This window comes from Centruroides sculpturatus, unplaced genomic scaffold (genome assembly GCF_000671375.1).
Source record: "Centruroides sculpturatus isolate CEXI.00-Female unplaced genomic scaffold, Cexi_2.0 scaffold1126, whole genome shotgun sequence".
NCBI classification, from domain to species: Eukaryota; Metazoa; Arthropoda; class Arachnida; order Scorpiones; family Buthidae; genus Centruroides; species Centruroides sculpturatus.
Genome location: NW_019385768.1, coordinates 336,353 through 357,733, shown reverse-complemented (window position 1 = coordinate 357,733; position 21,381 = coordinate 336,353). Strand labels below are relative to the sequence as shown.

The following is a 21,381-nucleotide window of genomic DNA, read 5'->3' as shown; positions in this document are numbered from 1 at the left end:
GTTAATAAAACATATATGTGTTCAACACATATTTAACAGATTATCAAGCACTTGCCTGCGTGCAATAAAGTGTTACCCTGTGAAAAATCTGTATTTAATTTTTCACATCTAACGACTCGGCTTTTTTCATTTTTGAAGGGTACTTTCTTAATTATAATAAGCTCCTTCCAGTAGCCGAATGCATAAAACCACCGAACTCTTGTAGATAGATAGTCGTGGGTTAAAACATGGAAAAAGAGCTGCCCACTTGGAGTTTTCCCGCTAAGTAGGGTCAAGCTTCTCATAATAGTCTTCCTGGGTTGCATCCTCCCGGTAGATCTCTCATCTGTGGCGTTGCCGTAACCAAATAAAGCAAACTAATTCTAACGAGCGCCATTAGGAACGCGGAGGGAGGCATGTGTGGTGGAGTGGATCCCCGCCACACAGAAATCCCGATTAACGAAGAGGCCGATAAAGAGCCGAATGGACCGGTTTGGAAAACGCTGATGCCGAGGGACGTGACTCGCGTTGAATGGGCTCGCGTAGTCCGCAGGTTGACGGACATTTGGTCGACCGAGTTAAGGGGAAAGGGCAGGGACTATCTCCGTCCTTTTGCCTCTTGGTACTACCATTACGCATCGAACAGGAGGATGGAGACGTTACTGGCCCGGTTGAGTAAGGAGACGGCCCCATTGAATGGTTTCCTATATTCCAGACGGCTACACGACACGCCGAACTGTCCTCACTGGTCGGAGAGGGAAACGGTAGCCCACTATTGGCTACAATGCCCACAGTACGCAGAAGCCCGCAGAGTCATGGGCGAAGCTCTGAAGGTAAAATTGACAAATAATAGCACACTGATGTCGATATATGAGCCGTCGACGAAGATAGCTCCCCGCCACTTAGTGGTGGCGCTAGAAACCTATGTCGCTCGAACCGGACGGTTTGCGTAACCATCCCAGAGCGACGCCGCATTGGAGAAAGAGCCTAAGAAAAGCTAAACTCTCCATTTAAACTGAGAAGAAGAGTGCCATTAGGATATTTCTACCAGAAACAGGCGGCAGCACTGTCCATAAGAGTCATTTGGCGCCAAACTTCGTAAAGTGTGGTGCGCTCCTTTTCGATAACTGTGAAGTTAGAATTTGTTTCAGAATATGTTACTTTATAGAAACAAAAGTTGAGAAATATTTTATTTTCGGCAATTACCGAGAACTGATCTTTGGATATAATGCTTATAAGTCAAGGTATGTATTATACTTATTCATATGTGCATACACAGTATAATTATGGTAAGTGTCTATCCTTTATACAGTACATGGGGCGTGTTTTTCTAATTTTGCTTTCTTAACGAACTCGATTTTTAAGGTTTTGAGACCTCACTATAACAATAACTCCGGTATAACAATACTGTTTTCCTGGCCCCAAAATATCGCTGTAGTGAGGTTCGACTGTACTGTATACCTAAAACGGTTTTCGGTAAATGAGAGGTGTCTTAAGAGAGCAAAATTAGAAAAAACGCCTCATGTACAGTACAAAGGATAGACATTTACCTGCTTATAAACAAGGAAATTGTATTACATTCTTTTGAACTTTAAGTTGGCTTAAAAAGTTTGTCATTTTGCTTTGACTCATTTTTTTGCAAGCTGTGGTTTACAAATGATTAACGAACTGCATCAAGAGCAGCTAGTTGCTTGTTTCCAATTCCAGGAATTGTGTTGAATTATTTCCATTTGAGAAATAACTTCCAAGATACTGGGGAGTTTACATAAAACTGATTCTTCTTCCTGCTTCCTCATCTTGGACATTGGTCCCTAACTCTGCCAGAATTGCCTCGTCTGTGCCATCTGTAAATAAATATAGCTTTTTGTCAACAGAAATGGATTTTTCTGCCATCATGTCTACTCTGTTGCCTGTAATACTGGAATATTTTTGGCATAGTTTCTGGAGATCTCCACTTTGTGACATCAAAAGCACATTACCAGTCTCGCTGTTTGACACCAGGTCATCATTCTCATTGTCAGATAACATAGGTATATCATTCCTTGAATGAAGACAAGTTTTGCTTCATTTCAGCAGTTCCTAATTGTAACAGGTTGCGAATTCCACCAGCTGCTGGCAACCATCTCATATGCTTGCTTGTTAATTGAAAGGAAATTAAATTCATATAACAGCTTACTAAATGGAATATGTATTGATACTTGGCTTTAAAGCTCCAAATTATTCCCATATCTAGTGGTTGCAACATTGACATACAATTGGACAAAAATAGCATATTTCAAACTGTGGTACTCATTCCATGTTCTGTAAATTTGCCCCAAGTTTTCTGCAGAAAATTTTTTAAAGTTTTGATTGCAAATTTGTTCTAATTAAATGCAAATTAACATATTTGAGGATTCTAATATGCAAATCAACATATTTGAGGATGATTCCATGTTTACTACTTCATTCATTATAATAAACTTTATTAGTTTATTGCGTTATGGTTTTGAGAGAATGAAATTACTTATTGGTTTTTTGAATATCTTGATGGTAATGCTCTGCGATCAGAAAGTATATGAATGGTGTTCTGTCACCTCAGAAAAGTTGAGAACAACTTATTGTAGAGTGGTGTTGAAGCCAATGAAGTTTTTATTTATTTTAAATTTAAGAACGTTATTTAAATCATTCATTTAAAATAATTTCAACTCACTGTATTTTATTATACAAAATTCCATTTCCATCATTAAAAAATATATATATTTATTTTTTCAATAATTAAACTTTACAATAAATTATTTAAGTTAAGTAAATTGATTGATTGGTGATGTCATGCACCACTACATTAATGTTATATGGCCAATCACAGTTATAAACATAGACAAGCCTAACTTCACCAGTGTGATCAGCATCGATGCGGAGTTGAGGAATAATGTCTTGATCTGTGCCCATGGGCCAGATTCATCAAAGTAATTAAATCTATAATTTTATTATTATATACAAGTTTTTATTACTGCTATATAATCTTTCATCAATCAAAATTTCTTCAAATGACTTTGAAATTTTGATATCACACAGATTAAAAATATAGAAAAAATATCAAAGATTTCATCCTTTTCTTTATTTGCTAATTATGGAAATATTTTTATGAAATAATATATCGCATTTAGCCCTTAAAACTATTTAACAATTAGTCTAAATCAACAAGAAGACAGACACACAGTATCTTGTTGATTTAGACTAATTGTTAAATATTTTTATTTTTATGTCAAACTGATAGAAAAATTCCATAATATTAATAAAGAAAGGATGAATTAACCTCAGCAGCCAGTTACTATTGGAGATTTACCAGATCTTTTTGTAATATTTAATTTAACTATCTCTTCGGCAGTTGTCGGGTGAATTCCAACTGTTTGATCCAAGTGCTGTTTTGTCATACCACATCTAAAAATTAATACATTAAAAAATTCAGATATTTCCATTTCAGTTCAATTAAGTTAAAACTTCTTACTTCATTGCTGTAGCAAAACCTTGAATAATTTCCCCTGCATGTGGTCCAGTAATATGTAGACCCAGAACTTTTTGAGGAGCATCTCTTAGACACACTGCCTGAAAAACATCTTGATTTAAGAAATACAATACATAAAATAAAATAGAACAAGAAAATGTTTTTTATATTTATTTTAGAAAATTGTTCATTTTGTTAAGAGCAATTTATATATAACATGTATATACACTCATGTTTGTGAAAATTGCAACACCATGAAGGAATTGTGCAAATTGAACTAAACTTACAGGAAATGTAAAGTGAGGTAAGATGTGCAAATGAATAGAATTACAAAGCGATTGCACATGCGTGGAACAAGAACCAGCTCCTTATCATCTGCTTGATCCAGGTATATAAAGGACTGTAAGGATGCATTGAAATCCGTTTATCTTCCTCTGTCTGCGGTAAATGTTTCATTGGTGGTCAATATGCCTCGTCAAAAGTGGAGGAAGCCATACCAACGATTAACGGAGTTCGTACAAGGCCGCATTGTCAGTATGCGAGAGGGTGGATTTTCGTATCGCGAAATCACAGCCCACACGCAGTGTAATGCCACAACAGTGATGCGTGTTTGGAAGAAATGGACAGAGGAAAACTAAATAAGGCAAAAACCTGGCAGTGGGGAAGCAATAGCACAATGGCACAGGACAACAGACACCTCATCCACATGGCTGTGATGGACCGTACAGCATCCTCTCATGTGTTAGGACAACATTGGAGCATGGCTACAGGTGTTTTGTTGTCTAGCTCCATGGTTCTTCGCCATCTGGTGCAGCATCAACTGCATGCAACGATTCCTCTGTGCAGGATTCCCCTCTTGCTGATTCACAGACACCTTTGACTTTAATGGGCTCAGCAACACAGCGCATGTCATGCCCAGTTGCAACAAGTTGTTTTTTCCGACGAATCTCACTACAATCTGCAGTACAATGATGGAAGAGTACCTGTCAGACGTTACAGAGGGGAACGTCTGCTCCCACAGTGTGTTATCCCACGTCATACTGCACAAACGCCTGGCATCATGGTGTGGGGAGCTATTGGGTATAATTGTCGATCCCATCTAGTGCACATTGCAGGCAATCTGAACAGTGATCGCTACATATGGGAAATTGTGGAGCCAGAAGTTCTCCCCCTTCTTTGATGCATTCCAGGTGCTGTATTTCAGCAGGATAATGCCCGTGCACATGTTTTTCAGACTGCACAAGTCTTTTTCAGTGCACAACAGGTTTCATTTCTTCCATGACCTGCTTATTCCCTGGATATGTTGCCCATCGAGCATATCAGGGATTTCATTGGTCGGCAACTCGCTCATACAGCTAGTGGGACACACAATAAGACTGAACCTTGGCATCAAGTTGAAGCCATCTGGAATGTCATTCCCCAGGATTACATTCAGAACCTGTATGATTCAATGCCATGACGTGTACAGGCTCTCATTGCTCAGCGTGGCAGACACACAAAGTACTGATTTCTGACGTTCTTTTTGTTTTTTTGTCTTGTAAATTTGATCATTTATTTGTATCACTATCAGTAATATGTGGAATAAATTTCATTAATTTCTGACAATTCCTTCATGGTGTTGCAATTTTCACAAACATGAGTGTATTAAAGACTGTATGATTCAAGAAAGGTACCAGCAGATTATAAGCATACTTTCCACCTTTAGAATGGAAAATAGTAAAACATTGGTTTTTAAATAAAAATGCTGGCAGCATAAAAATCAAAAAAAATTTTTATTGCCATAAACAATGTCAAGAGTATGGCAATAGCTTTATACTCTTTAACATCACAATTTTAAAAAATCTAGCAACAAGAGTTGCATAACTTTCCAACTGTTAAGAGTTTTTTTAAATAAAAATTTTTATGTAATTAAGCAAAAAAATAAAATTGTGTGGGGCACCATCGGTTATCAGATTTTGTTATAAAAACTTTTTATATTTTAATTACTACAGAGTGGCAAAAAGCCTAATTTTTAGGTAGGAATGAGTTTTATAAAAAAGTGTAAATGTTAATAATGAACAAAATCTTTGTTAAGTCCCACACCTCTACATGACTCCCACTCAACCTTTCACTACCAAAATTTAATAGCATCAATGCCCCTCATACAAGCCACTTTGCCAAATTTCAATTCTTAATCTTTATCTCATCCTGAGATATTGAATGAAATAAATGCCAATAGACACAATCCATGGAATTTTTTTTGCTGTTTTTTTGACTGTTTCAGGTTCAAGGGTCTCAAAATGTAGAGACTTGCAAAAACTTGGAATTGTGTTAAATTTTATCTTCAAATACTTTCCCTTGTTATGTATACATAACAGCCAGGAAAGTAAACAGTTAAGTATTTATGGGATACATCATAAATCTACATCCAGATTTATTGGGTGTTCGATTTTGATGTGTCATGAGTTGATATTACATGATGAGTGCCTCTTGTTATATGCCTTTGTGCAATGTTTTATTTTGTTAACAATTTCTTTTATTATAGTGTACTCGTGACAGTTGCTATCAATCAGTCTATTGACTTTCACTGAAATTATTAAGGACAATAATTTTTCTAGTTGTGATTTATTTCCTATCTCTGTCTTACTTTTCCTTATCATACTGAATACCTTTTCTTTTTGCTACACAGCAATGCAGAAGAAGCCTGCAATGCTGTGTGGCAAAACCATGAAACACAAGATGGTAACTTTGTGTCATGAGGAAAACTTTTGTGTAATAGTTTTATTTTAAAAAATAGTATAATAATGGAACCAGAAATGGAAAAGTTTGAAATTACTGATTGTGATTTGGAGAATGAATTTAATCCAAATAGGATAAGACCTCAGTCTAAACATAAGCAGATTTATGGAATTTGGGCTAATGATGACAGTGATGATGATTGACCCAGTTTTAGTAGTAAAGGCAAAAATGCTGTTTCTGCTCCAATTAGTTTTATTAGTGGAGGTATTAAAAAATCTGGTCAAAAAGAAGAAAAAGATGGCAATGATGATGAAAATTCATCTTCAGATGAAGTACCTCAAAAATCTAAATATTATCAAAGAAATTTATTTTCTGGAAAATCATTAGCAGGAATGAGAGGTGTTGACATATCTTATAAAGAATTTGGAGGTTGGAAAAAGTATACTAAAGGAATTAGAGTTAGACTCTTATTGCAGATGGGTTATCAGGTAAAGTTTAGGAAAAGATTTGAAAAGGATAATAACTCCAATTGAAGCAAAACAAAGAAAAGGTAAAGGAGCAATTGGACTTTATGGGCCTGAACATAAGCAGAAACCTACAGCAGCTGCAGATATTGAAGAAAAAGAACTAAAAATATTGTTACATCAGTGGAATAAACAAGATGGTGAATCACATAAAACAAAATATGTTTATAGAACAATTGATGATGTCAAATCTGACAGTATTGGTAAAAAATTTCTTGGCAATCCCAACAAATTGAGCAAGGTAAAAGTAATATATATGACAGGCCCAGAACAGAGGGTGTTTGCAGGTTATCATCAAATTCATCAACAGCATAGTAAACCAAAGGAATGGGAAGATACTGATAAGATAAAAAAAAGAGGACATCATTTTTCACTCCCAGAACAAGAAATTATTCATAATGATAGACAGTTATCTCATGAAAATGATTATATAGTTAATTTGAAACATGAAAAATTAGCAAAAGTTATGAAAGATGAAAAGAAACAAATTGAAACTTTAAAAAGTGTAATGTTGGTAATTGATGAACTATATGACAGAAATAAAAGTGATTGTGCAAATCCTTTAACTTTTGAATCAACTATGGAAGCTCTTAAGAAACTTCAGCAAGAATTTTACAAAGAATATGTCAGGTATGGTTTAAATGATATTTCAGCTGCAATTGTATATCTCCTAATGAAGAAACATTTGGAATCAACAGATCCTTTGAGGGATCCTTTATTTTCAATATATTTATTTAAAGAATGGCAAAATTTATTACAGATTCAAGGTCTTCATTCAGGAAAATTATCTGGTGGAATGGATGAAGATTGTCATCCATATGTGGATTGTATGGATGCATTGTGTACGTAAAGCTTTCCTTTCGTGGAATGTTTGACAATGTGATTCTGTGATCGAACTACTTGAAAATTGGATGCAGCTCTTATCTGCCTAGATAATGGATAACATTCTTGAGCAGTTCTTTCTGCAATCTTTGAAGAATTAAGTTGAAGATTGGAATCCTTTAACTGATACCATACCAATTCACACTTGGTTACATCCATGACTTCCTTTAATGGGAAACAAATTACAACCATTATATGCTCCTATTTGCAATCAATTAGCACATGCTTTGACTAATTGGCATCCTAGTGACTGCTCTGCAAAATTAATTCTTGAGCCTTGGAGAGCTGTTTTTCCACTTGGGACAATGGAATCATTTGTTGTTGCTAATATTGTTCCAAAGTTAGCTTTAGTTTTACAGAATTTTATCATAAATCCACGTCAACAACATTTAGATGTTTGGCATTGGGTAATGGCATGGGAAGATATAATACCTTTACCAATCTTGGCAAATTTATTTGAAAAAAATTTTTTCTCCCCATTGGCAGCAAGTGTTCTCTAACATTTTGGCTTGAGAATAAGCTTCAACTGTAAAATTTTGGAGTGTATTTACAATATATGCTATAGGTGATGACCCAATGGAGCAGGTTCTGAAATTTAAAGCTAAGAATTATTCTTAGAAGCATGCTTCATTAACACACAACAAATTACGAAGTTACAAAATGGTATATGGGATGGAAATCAATATTTTCAGAAGCTCTCTTAAATTATCCATTATTAAATAACAGTTTAGACATGCATTAGATATTATGAACAGAGCTGTAACATCTCCACAAGGATTACTCAGTTATCTACCTGGAGCTAGAGAAAGTATTGTATATTTAAAAAGAGAAGAAATGGATAACCTACCCGACAGAACCAAAAGAGATTAAGATTCAATTGCTCAAGCAATTTGAGGGTCATCGTGCTGCTTCTCTCTCTATGAATTTTAAAGATCTTATTGAAAAGAAAGCAGAAGAAAAAAACATTATATTCATGCCTGTACCCAATCATTTTCAGGAAGGAAAACAAGTGTATCGATTTGGGCAAACCCTTTTATATCTCGATCATAGTATAAAATTTGTTTTTAATGAAAAAACATGGGTACCAACTTCACTGCAGACATTACTGGACACTAATTAAAAAACTTATTGATGTCTTTAAAAAGACAGACAAAATTATTTAATTTTTCAACATTATTATTTTACAAGACTTTAAATCTTTGTAAGATCTCCCAAATCTCAAAGAATCATCTGGTTTCCTTTCTTCATAAAGTTCATACCATATAGCATGTATGAATCAGTTGTTTCTTCATTTTGGGTGGAGAAATTATAATGCTGCTCAATAATTTGGTCTAATTTTGTGAAAGTAACTAGTTTCCTTCTGCTGATGAATCTGCCATGATTGATTTAACAGCCAATGTGATGTCACTAATGTTGTCAGACTAATGTTGGCAATTTATCATATCTGCCATTTAAAATTATCACATTTGAACTGAAATTCTCATACATAAACCAGCATGCATATATATAAACATATCAACCTTGGTTCTTTTGCAATTGAATGAATCTGAAAATGTTCTGGTTAGATTCATTCATTCATAATAAAATACATACAATGTCTTTGGCATGTATATTGGTATTAGACTCATTAAATAAAGAGTTTGTGATAATATCAGATTCTTTAAAAATGCTGACAAAAGGAAGAAAGAAGCCTGTTCACTGACAGAGCAAATAAATTGCTGCTGGTCAATGCCAAATGCTGATGGTTGGCAATTATGTTTAAGCTATATAGTTGGCCTAATTATAACTATTATAGCATTGGCCAGCATGAGTCCAACCCAGAGATAGGAATGGTGTCCTGACCTGTATTGTCTGTGTATGTGTTGAAAAATATATTAACATTTATTCAAAAATATACATAAATATTTAAAGAAATATTATAGAGTATAAAAATGCTATAATATACAGGGTGGGTGGAAAGTAATTAGGCATTGAGAAATAGTTAAGTTTTGTAATAATAATACAATTATAATAAAATTTGTGTGTGCATGTACATCAATCAATGGAGTTTTATAATTCATGCATTGATGGTGTCTCAGTTACTATGGGCTCAATAGTAATTGAGACAGGCTGCAGTGGTAGAAAAGATGGCTGACTGCTTGTCTGTTCAGGAGTGAGTTCAGAGTGCTGCATGCTATGAGATGTGGAAATAACCAGTGGTTGCTGTTGCAGAGATGGTGATGTATGTAAAAAAGGACATCATGCCACAATCTGTCCAGAAACAATCAAGAATTGCCATTCAAACTAAAGACTAGGTTTGGTTGTGGACACATAAAGAAGTGACTTTCCATTCACATCACAATCCTTGGTCATTTGAGGAAGTTGGTAGATACCACTAGTGCCTACATTTAATTTTAAGGTATGCATCTGTATTTCTATTTAATAAAGACCATGAAAAGTGTGCAAAATTTTACATGTGAGATTTAAATGAATATACAATTTATAAAACTGTGACATTATCTTTGGATAATTCAGATAATTACTATAATTTTGAGATCAAATTGCTAAATTGAGAAGAAATAAAGAATATAATTTTAAACAAGACTATATGAAAGTACTCATTTTGAAGAAATTACATCATATATAACAAATATACAATATTTATAAAAGAAAATGAACCTATGAAAAGGAGAGTGATATTTTACTTTTATTACTGAACTAGCAAAGAATGCCCTGTCTGTGTTCCCTGAGAACTCAGGAAGAGCATTGAGTTGTCCTTGTTATATGGTGGCAGAGAGTAACTATGCAAAATTTGGAAGTTTAATAAAGCCCACAAGGCAATGAAAGAATTGACCTTGAATGGAACAGACAAACTGCAAAATTTCTCACATCATTGTATTGTTGTAAGAATGTCTTTCTTGTACATTTTCCTTTTCTAATATGAAAACAGTATACAGGTATACCTCGCCTTACGTCGGTAATTAGTTCCAGGAGAACGACGTAAGTCGAAAAACGGCGTAAGTTGAATTTACTTGTCTCTGAATCTACTTATCACTAGGCTAAACCGTAAATTACCATTCCCGGTTCTGTATTTTATTTATTAATGCATTTTTAATAATATATGGTTAATAAAAANTATTTTATTTATTAATGCATTTTTAATAATATATGGTTAATAAAAATCTATTTTAAGCTTACAAACAAATAAATTTTAGTTTTTAATATAGTACAGAAAAAAAGTAATCTAAATTTACGAATGCATGTACTGTAAATACAGTACATACTTGTATATATTTTAATATGATTTTATGTGCTTTAAACGTTTTTCTAGTGATATTACAACTTCAATATTTGTAGCGGAAAGACGTAAAGTCGAATAAAATGACTTAAACTTGATTTTTATTTTTCCATATACTTTTTTGACAAACGATGTATAATCGGGAACGACGTAACTCAAAACGACATAAGTCGAGGTATGCCTGTATAGCTTATGTTCATCTGAAAAGAATAAGCTTTCCAGTAGTGAAAGAATTTAAAAAATTGGTTCAGTAGATTCAGAGATTACCTCTAGCAAACAAACATTCTCACTTTATAGATTAGTATAGATTTAGGAGAAAAATTAAGGTTTCAAAAATTATCTGTGTGAATTCATTTGTCAGATGATGACATAAAATCTTATCAAGTATTTGTTAAAACCATAACAATTATTACAATATTTGTAAACAATTTCAAAGGAGACGAATTTCTGTTAAAATTCAAGAAAAATTTATATTTAAAAATTTTAGTTCAGATTATATATGCTTGTAAGCATTAACAATTATAAGCTCTATATTTTATTGTTCCAAATTAATTTAAAAGCTAATTTTTAAGTGTTTTTGTTACCTAAGAGAAGTACTTAACAGTTACTTCTCTTAGGTAAATGATTACATCAGTCAGTCTAAAATACTTACTTTAATATAACAATGAGATGTTTCCTCTCCTGTCACTACGCTTTCCAATGGTTTGTAAAAAGCATGATATATTTCAATTTTCTCCTCTTTATGTAATTTAACAGCTGTTTCTTCTGAAAAACCAACACAACCATATTCTAAAGGTGTAAAAACAGTTGTTGGCACCTAACAAAAGTTTAATTAATATCTTAGTAACAAATAAATTATATTTTGTATTTTCTAAAAGAGCAAAAGTTGAAAAGTGATTTTATAAAGTGAATAATAATATATTTACATTATTATAATCCATTTGAATGGTTGAATTACTAAATAATCTTTGAGCAAGTAATCTTCCAGCTTTAATTGCAACAGGAGTTAACTCAGGTTTATCCTAAGTTAATATTCAAACTGTGAGATAAGATATTACAGAAACATACAAATTTTATTATTTTAAATATATATTATATAATAATAGCTGAAATTAAAAATATCGAAACAAATTGGATTTATTGTTATATTAGACATTATCAAACAAATCAGCAGGTCTCTAGGATCAGCAAATGTTGAATTAAATTCTTCAAGAATGGAAGTGTAAATTTCTTACATAACATTTGATTAATTAATCAATATGAAGCATCAGCACATTAAGACTGTATGACCACTCACAATTATTCTCATTAAAGAGAGCCAATCCAAAATGGTATCAACCAGCATGTATGACAGATGTGGAATGATGCTTTAATCTGTACTATTCATGATAAATTGTCTTACTGAGTTCAAATCAAGTTCCTCATATCTGCAAATTGTCATCATTTTGTAACCATTCAAAAACAATAGTTAAGTTTAAGCTAAATGGCCATGTTATAAGATATAATATAGTAAAACTGTTACTGTTTGTACAGAAGTTTATCAATGTTAAATATGTAGTCTATTATTAGTTTTTTGTATTAAATGCATTAAATAATTTGTTAAACAATTTTATAGATAGATAATGCTAATTTCTAGGAGGCAAATTTATATGAAATGGAAAATTGAACAATTTAATATTTTTATAATGGCTGCTTTTCTACTAAATTGACTAAAATGCAAGATTTAAATAAAATTATTATTAATTGCACATGCTTTTGATGAATTCAGCAGTAAAATGAGCTTGTTTCAGGTCTGTAAATTTGTTTGAAAAGTGTCCTAAAGTTTGTTGTAGTAGTCATAAACAATATATTGGCACTGTGGGCATGTTACTGTGACTGGTGACATCTTAAAAATATCAATTTTGCAAATAATAATAATAATAATTTTTCTATAAATTCTCATTGAATAGCAAACTTTAAACTAAATTTCATGAATTTCTAATATCATAACCACAGATAAGACCAGTTAACTGAGGCTAGGTTATCATTTGAACTTCTAATAATTTTAAATTTTTTATCCAAGTTTAATCATCTCAAGATATATTTTAGACATAAGGTGTCTACTCTAACAGTTATACTACAATTTTTACATAGGATTAAAATATGTTACTTTCAAGCAATCACCAATAGCATAAATGTTATGAATTGATGATTGCTCATTTTCTCCTATAATCTTTCTGCTTTCCTTGTCTACTTTTACTCCTATTTTTTCAAGATTCAGATTATCAGTCTGTGCTTTTCGTCCTATAAAAATATAAAAGTAATCATAAAATGTAAAATGTCTTTTTATTTTTGTTTTTATGAGTAAATATTTAAATTTGTCTACCAGTTGCAAAAAGAACTGTATCAAATGTATCTTTTCCTTCTTTTCCATCTTTATCTTGCCACAAAACTTCTAATTTTGAATTTTCAAGCTTGTTAATTTTTTTTATGTTATAATATTGAAAAATGTGTGTTCCTTTAGATTTCATATTATCAGCAACAAGTTGTGCCATTTCCTAATTAAGAATTAATTAAAAAACTTCTTTAAACAGAAAATTTTTATTTAATATTAAAAATGAATTATTGAAATAATTTTAAAGATGATAAAAAAATAAAAAATAATTCAGAAAAGAGAACAAGTCTTACCTGATCAAAACCTCTTAAGAAAATAGATCTCACAAGCAGTGTTGTATCGAAATTTAAGCCAGTAAGAAATCCTGCACATTCTAATGCCACATCTTGGTATAATTAAGTGCTTATTTAAATAATAATGGTACAGAGTGTTGCAATTTGTATATGTTTAAAAACACAAATTAAAATACTGCAATAAAAAATAAATACAGTATATGCTTAAGTATATGTACTTTTTGTTCTTGTTTCCTCCTTTTTGTTTAGGAGGAGTTTCCTGCCAAATGCAAAATATCATTGCCAGACCTGGTGGATATAGAAGAAAATAGAAAAAAATTATAAAATCAGGTATTATATTTCACTAATACTGTAAGCTCTCTCTCTCTTAAGATAGATTTAAAGGAATTTAATATTAGATTGTCTCACTTGAATAGATTGTTGAATGGAAATTTTGTTTATTTTATATTTTCATTATATTTGTTCATGTAGATATATATAGAGCAGTGGTTCTCAATTAGTTTTTCCTGTGTACCACTTTAAGAAACAGCTCAAACCCACATACCCCTTATAGCAGAAATTCATATTAATCCACACTAATATTATAAATTTGATGGTAATTCTGTCTGTCTGTCACCTTTTCATGTCTAAACCACTGAACAGGTTTTAATAAAATTTGGCACAGAGATAGCTTACATGTTGGAGATGGACATGGGCTACATTTTACTGCGAGAAAATATCTTACTTCCATGAGAAATTTTGATAAAATGCGGGCAAAGCTGTGGGTAGACAGCTAGTGATAAATAGAATAAGTTTTTTTTACATTTATTACCCTTAAAATACTATTCTAATAATAATGAAAATAACATAAGGTTATTTAATTTTAATGTGACAAATGTGCATGATTTTCTTTGCACAACTTTGAAAAATCTGGTTGCTTTTTGGCCAGCTTCAGTCTCAAGTCATCTTCGAGTTGAAGTCAGTGACGATGTTTAGTTTTCATGTTTGTTATGGCCAAAAATCCTCTCTCACAGAGGTATATTGTGCAGAATGGTAGTAAATATTTTATTGCCACTTCGTTGATATGATAATATTGTTAATTGTACAATTTTTGTTTCTTGCGTAAGAATTTCATTTAGGTATTGTCACAAATGCATTTTTTTGATGAAATTTTGAGAATATTTTTAGTTATAAATAAACAAATTTGTGCATTCAACATCATGTTGTAAATTGCCGAATTTTTGATGGTCCACCCATTATTTTTTTGATTGCTTCATCTCATGCATTTAAATTTTAAATCGACCGATTTTAGATTGCCACACTTACCCCTTCACGCAATTTCACATACCACTAATTGGGAACCATTGATATAGAGAAAAAGAGAAACCAAAACATGTTTTAGAAAAAGAACCAGTAGAACAGATACCAGATGACAATAATAATAATGCAACAATGACTTTTCCACAAAATAAAATGGGAAATGGAAAGATCTGAAATTGGATCTCGCACCTTTTGAAAATAGTGTTGTATGTTACTTGGCAATTGTTGTTTGTCTTCCATTGATTTCAGAGGTTAGCTTTGAATATGACATGAAAAATAAATTGATAATAGAACATTATCCAATAAGGAACATTTTAGAGTTAAAACCTTAGTTTTAATTTAAAAAGTAAAGATAAAGTAAAATTACAATAGAATTTTAACAGAGAGTGAGTCACAATAAAATGTGTGTTTGTAACACCTTTATTAGTATAATACCTCGTAGCGCAAAATGATAACCTGTGAAATTTAATAATGCATGAACATTCACATCTTAAAAGAACTCTAAAAACTTTCTTGAAATATTCCAAGAGGAACTGTCCAATAGATCACCTATCTACAGACAAGTTCAATTTCATTTATGAGAAGACTTGGAGCAAGAATCTAGAAGCAAATGTTCAGTCATGATCCGAACAACTTCCCTTCAATCCAGGATACTATGACCAACATCTATTCTGTAGTAAAAAATTGTACTTCATTCATCATTGAAATGTAAGAACAATGCCAACTCTGTGCCAATTCAAAAATGTAATTTCACTGTAAATTATATAATTTAATGTTTGCATTGAAATTTTTGTTAAATAGAATAATGATTAGAACTTTTGTTTTGCATGGTCAAGAAAAATAAGTTTTATTCTAAAGTTAGAGGGAAGAGAGAGTCAAACTAAACTTTTAAATTTTTCTGTTTGTGAAAAATGAAAAATCATATGTAACACCTATAATTTTTGGAAAAGGGAAAGCTATGTGAAAACCTAGGGCTAAATAGAAAAATTTTTAAATTTGACAAAACAGGAAACATTAGAACTCATCGTAGACTGCATTTCTTACTAATTAAACACACACAAGAAAACCTTTTAAATATGCAGCCATATTTATTACATTCTAACGTTTTCGGTCATATTCAATGACCTTTTTCAAGAATAAACGGAAAAAAGAAAAAATCAAACTCCTAACTCTAAAATTTGAATTAACGATACAAGCGTTTTGGAACGTTTTTAAACAGGAAACATTTTTGTTAGTAATCACAAGTCACAGACGAACTTTCTTTAGATTTGAAAGGAAGTTCCTGAGGAGAGATGTTGATTTAGATATCAGCTTCTTTCCTCAGCTGAGTTAAATAACCCCAAATGATTGTGTCAATCCTATTTATAGGATATTCATCTGACCAAATGTCCCAGAGCTAGAATTGGAAATGGAACTGTAAGAAGTTATTACTCAAACAGAAAGGAATTTCCTGCCAAATGCAGGATACTATTGCCAGTCCCTGGTGGATATAGAAAAAAAAATTATAAAATGAGGTATTATATTTGACTGTAACACTGTAATCTTTCTCTCTCTCAAGATACATAAAGAAATTGAATATTAAATTGTCTCACTCAAGTAGATTGTTGAATGGAAATTTTATTTTATATTCTCTTTATATTTGTTCATGTAGATATATTGTATAAATACAATTTATTTATTTAAATACAAAAACTATATTTTATTATTGTACTGTATTTTGATGGCCTAACTCCAATGTCAGTTCAAAACTCTCTCCTAGATTCATTCGCCACTCAGATAAAAAATCAGACTAATTTGAAATAATTCAATCACTATTGTGAGTTAGAATGCAATATAAAATATTTATTCTATCAATAACTGGTGTCAGGTTCCTGACATTAATAAGATTCTGACAATCTTTCAGGCAAAATATAATAAAACATTTCAATCCCGAGTCCCCAATCTCACATATAGTTCAGTTCCTCATAATTAAGTAAAATTATTAAAAATTTTCTAAGTCCACACCTCTTAAAATTCTAAAATAATAATTATCGAAACCTCCTAGGAAAATAGAACTAACAAACAATCTGCATCAAAATTTAATCCTTTTACTGAGACAAATGAGAACTTTTCATATCTGCTATTTTTGGTAATACTCATACTTGTTAACCTTGGTAGTGCCTAGCAACATGATAAAATGCCACCAGGCTTCACACAGCAAAAACCAAACCTACTTGTGAAAAGGTTAAGTCACTAAAACTGTTCACTGTTTAAAATAATAGTTTATTGCAAGATCTTTCTATATTTCTGCATTTGTTATCTCTATTATTAATAGTTATTTAAAATGCTCTTCAATATATATTCGATATGTTTGCGAGATATTTTTCAATCTATAGCAAATTCTTACTGCTGGATAAGAACATAATTTGTCTTCTGTTGATATCAAAAAATACAGTGTGTCTGAAAAGTATAGATAATCAACATTTTAGTACTTTTTCATAATTGTTAGGAATTTAAGAGAAATGAGAATGATTTCATTTGTAGATTTAAATTACTTTACTCTGATTTTTTGATAATTTTGAAATTAAAGATCATTATGTTAATTATTTTTACAACAAAAATATATATTTGGCTGTCCCAAAAGTATAGATAATAAAACAGAATTGTAAAATTTCAAGCATAAGAAACTTAAAATTATGAAAATAATTATAAATAATGTCAAGTAACACTTTAACTTCGTTGTTAAGTAATAATTTAATATTGAATCAAAACTTTTCAAAATGCCACATGGAAGAGAGTTTAGTATGGAAGGAATTGCAAGAATATGAAAATGAAAAGCAAAAGGCTGTTGTATCAAGGAAATTGCTGTTTTAATGAACAGAACTCCTGGAATTTATAAAATTTTGGGAAAATCATCACGAATACTTTATAAACGTCAATCAGGAAAACCTAAAATCACATCTCAAAGGGATGATAATTAAATTGTATGCCTTGCATCACAACAGGATAAATCAGTTCATCAAATTTTGTTTGAAAGAGAATTTAAAATATCAAAAAGCATTGTTTATCAAATAAGTTCAGCAGTTCCATGTATAAAATTTCTGCCATGATGAAAAAAAAAAACAACACAAATTGGCAAGAATGCAGTGGGCTAAAGATCACATGGTGTAGAATGGCCAATGGCTTTACCAATGGAAGTGTCAGTCTAGGTGTGGATGACTTTGGGTGATATTGTTTATGCTTAGTAAGTGTTCATGTTTTCCTTTGGAGTTACACAAGATCTGTCCAGTGTATAACTTCAAAAGAATAAGTGAGTACAGGGACAACATACACATTAGTAGCTTTAATAGTATGTTTTGTATTTAAATGTGTTTTAGTATTGCATTTAATCTGTTCTGGTATTCAAGTGTTAACCTTTCTTTTATCTGTGCATGTTCTGTAAGTTTGGAATCCAAAATATTTGTAAAACTCGCCCTCTTCCATGGACTCAATAATATCTCCACTTTTGAGTACAAAGTCTCCTTTTTCAATTGGAGTGTTTTGCATTTGTCTAGACCAGTGTTTTTCAACCTTCTTGAATACGTGACCCCTTTACAAGTTAAAAAATTCTGGCGACCCCCCATGGCCATATTAAAACTATGTCAGTGATTTTAAAAACTACTGTACGTATTTAATTTTCTTTCTGTAGAGATTTAAATATCGATAAAAAAACAATTGTATTGTAAAATAAACAGGCACAGCCTTCTCACTGAAATTGTAGTGTAATTTTTTTTATTGTAGTGTAGGACCTACAAACACTTGTCTTTTTCTTTTACCCTCAACCCCCTGTGTATGGCTTTGCGACCCCCCTGGGGGTCATGACCCACAGGTTGAAAAACACAGGTCTAGACCAAACTCCATTTGTATATCATTTGAGTGTGTGTTAGTAGCTTGTAAGAGATGATGCTGATTCTGTGTGGATGCATACAGTTTGATATCATCCATGTACTGTACATGTGGTGTGATAATGTGAACAGTGTTGTTTTGTTGTGTTTGATATTGTAGCCATACACAGCCAATTGCAGAGACAGCGTTTATGTTAAATGACATTTCACAACCCAACGACCTATAGATGTCAGCTGGCTGAACTGTGATTTAAAATATGTTGCAAACACGATGATTGTCTATTTCCGAACACGATCTAAACGAATCTGGTCAAAATATTGGCTCTTACTTTCTTTGCCATTACTCCCCTTTTAGGAGTCGTTCAGCCAATCAGATTATTCATATGACATCAGAAACATGGCAACTGTGTCAAACATGTAGGAATTTTTCAGAAGAAGAAAAGAACATCCTGGCTAGTGAAGAAAAGAACATCCTGGCCTTTTCAAAATCATTAACCCAGACGGCAGATCAGGTTTCTTCAAACAGAAGTTCCTGACGCATGCGCAATGTCGTTTTACAATGCGAAGAATAACGTGCATGCTGGTTCTAAATCAGTTACAGTTAGGGACTAGGGACTTGCATAGGAGTAACATAAGTAATCCTAAATTAAGAAAGAACAGGTAGAGATGACTTAGCTCTATTGGATATTGGAGACATGTACGATAGTACATGCGAAAAAAAAAAGGTTGACAGGTTGCATGCCACACGTCAGTGTAAACAGACTAACATGGCAGAATTGCAGATGAGTTTCAGAGAGTGTGAGTTCTTTTGTTGTTAAAATAGTGTAAATTTGTAAAAATATTTGCAAGAACTTTGTTTCATCGTAATTTCACAATTTATACGAAATTCCCGGGCAAAATTAATAGTTCACCCAGACAGTGAATTAATTCCCGGACTGTCCAGATGAAAATCATATGGGTGGTAACACTAATCCTGGTGAAAATTATTAAAAATTATCCTGTAGTCGAAGAGAAGGGATATGATAACTGTACTCTAGAAAAAAAAACCACATGGAAGATTCTAAACGAATTCTCCTTAACATTTCCCTGTAGAGCAGCTCATACAATAGTACAATTGAAAGGCAAGTATGAATGTAAAACATTCATTGAAGATTATTTTTTTAGTTAATATTTTTAACATTAGTGTTAAAAATATTAACTAAAAAATGTTAGTTAATATTTTTAACATTAATAATATCAAAGTAGAATAATAATTCAAAATTATAATAAAAATAATGTAGAAAGTTATGATTAATATTTACCTAAATTAAATTTATTACAATGAAAATTACTTTGTGAAATCTATATTTAAGTGAAAGAGTAAGGGAAAAAAAGCTGCAGTTTAATTATAATTTCAATTGGGAAAAGATTTAAATTTTACAATTACATGTCCAAATTGTAGAACTCTATTCTGAATCAAGATTTCATATCCTGCTAATCCCTACTTCTATTTATTAGATTAACAGATTATATGAATATACAAATATTAAAACAGCATATTTAATTTGAGAAAAGTGTATTAGAAAAGTATATCTTATGATCTATTTTATAGGTTGCTGGAAGCAATTAAAACTAGATGCCAAAAAAGAGGCAGATAATAACCAATGAGCTGCACATAGGACCGTTATCGTCGAATCCCTCTACATAAGTAGTTTTATCTGTTTTGGATTACAGTATTGAACCATTGTCCAATCCACATAAACCACCATCACCACTTATCATTACATATGAAAATAAAATACTGAATTACTTACATCTATAAATGAATACTCTAATTCAGGATTATTTTCACCTGTAGTGATAAGTGATGCCAAGGAAAATATGGAAGTGGCAGATGATCCACCACCATCCAAAAGACAATGGTAAATAATATTCAGATAAAATGATACTAAATATTAATAATTACTTTCTAAAACATAATTATTCATACTATATTTATAGCATTAACTCTAGAAAAATCCCAAATCCAGCTAATAGAGGATGGCATAAAAACAGAGAAAATGAAACAAGATACAGAAAGGAAAAGGCTAGAAGCAGAACAACATAGGATAGAGGTATTCAGGTTTAAAAAGTTGAAACTTCTGCAAGAACTAAAATTATCACATAATAAATAAATTTATTTATTATAAATATTAAAACGGCCCTTTTCTAGGCCAACAACTTTAGTTTAGTGGTCATATCGTATTAATAAACAATTAGATGATGGAAGAATATCAAAGAAAAAATGTATGAAAATAAAGATTATAATTTTTAGTGTAAAGTGAAATCTGTAAATTTTTTCAATAAGTTGTATTGCATAAAAGAAAGACAAAAGTGAAGCATAATTCATATGTAAAATATATATATATATATATGCTTTTTTATCAAATAGCTATTTAGCTATTGTTTGTGATTACAGAATCATGTTTAACATNTACATGCAACTCCTCTCACACTTCAGAAGGCTGGCTTCTTATACGACTGCCTGTTTTGCATATTTCAGGACACATAACCATGATTGATAGTAACGTAACATATTTGCATACTTCCACCTACCTCTGCAGTGAATTGCAGCCTCTCAAATGCCGATTGCTTTCCAGACATGAACATTTTCTGCTCTGTGCTTAACTTTTGGCAGTGAGTGTAATATGTTAAGTCCAAAATGTAAGT

General features: G+C 31.7%; 2 protein-coding genes, 1 long non-coding RNA gene and 1 pseudogene across 5 annotated transcripts in view; 3 read left to right on the top strand and 1 right to left on the bottom strand.

Moving 5' to 3' along the window:
* The first annotated feature begins 395 nt into the window (after positions 1-395).
* Positions 396-932, top strand: LOC111641938. The gene has a single exon (XM_023388191.1). The coding sequence runs from the start codon at positions 396-398 to the stop codon at positions 930-932; it is 537 nt and encodes a 178-aa protein (XP_023243959.1).
* A 1,768-nt stretch (positions 933-2,700) lies between these two features.
* Positions 2,701-21,381, bottom strand: part of LOC111641940 (thioredoxin reductase 2, mitochondrial-like) — a 38,109-nt gene continuing 19,428 nt past the window's right edge. For all 3 annotated transcript variants that reach the window (XM_023388193.1, XM_023388194.1, XM_023388195.1), the window contains exons 8-14: positions 13,532-13,623; positions 13,230-13,401; positions 13,014-13,147; positions 11,791-11,886; positions 11,517-11,681; positions 3,467-3,564; positions 2,701-3,399 (exon numbers count right to left, since the gene is read on the bottom strand). In XM_023388193.1, the coding sequence (XP_023243961.1) occupies positions 3,276-3,399; positions 3,467-3,564; positions 11,517-11,681; positions 11,791-11,886; positions 13,014-13,147; positions 13,230-13,401; positions 13,532-13,623 (881 nt within the window). In that variant the 3' untranslated portion in view covers positions 2,701-3,275. The remainder of the gene's footprint in view (positions 3,400-3,466; positions 3,565-11,516; positions 11,682-11,790; positions 11,887-13,013; positions 13,148-13,229; positions 13,402-13,531; positions 13,624-21,381) is intronic.
* Positions 6,208-8,198, top strand: LOC111641939 (annotated as a pseudogene).
* LOC111641941 lies at positions 13,660-21,045 on the top strand. Its single transcript, XR_002759495.1, has 3 exons — positions 13,660-13,861; positions 20,285-20,594; positions 20,674-21,045. It is a non-coding gene; the product is annotated as an uncharacterized LOC111641941 (long non-coding RNA).

What these genes read in the sequence shown, in the direction of transcription:
- LOC111641938 (XM_023388191.1), top strand. Translation starts at nt 396, where the DNA reads ATGTGTGGTGGAGTGGATCCCCGCCACACAGAAATCCCGATTAACGAA.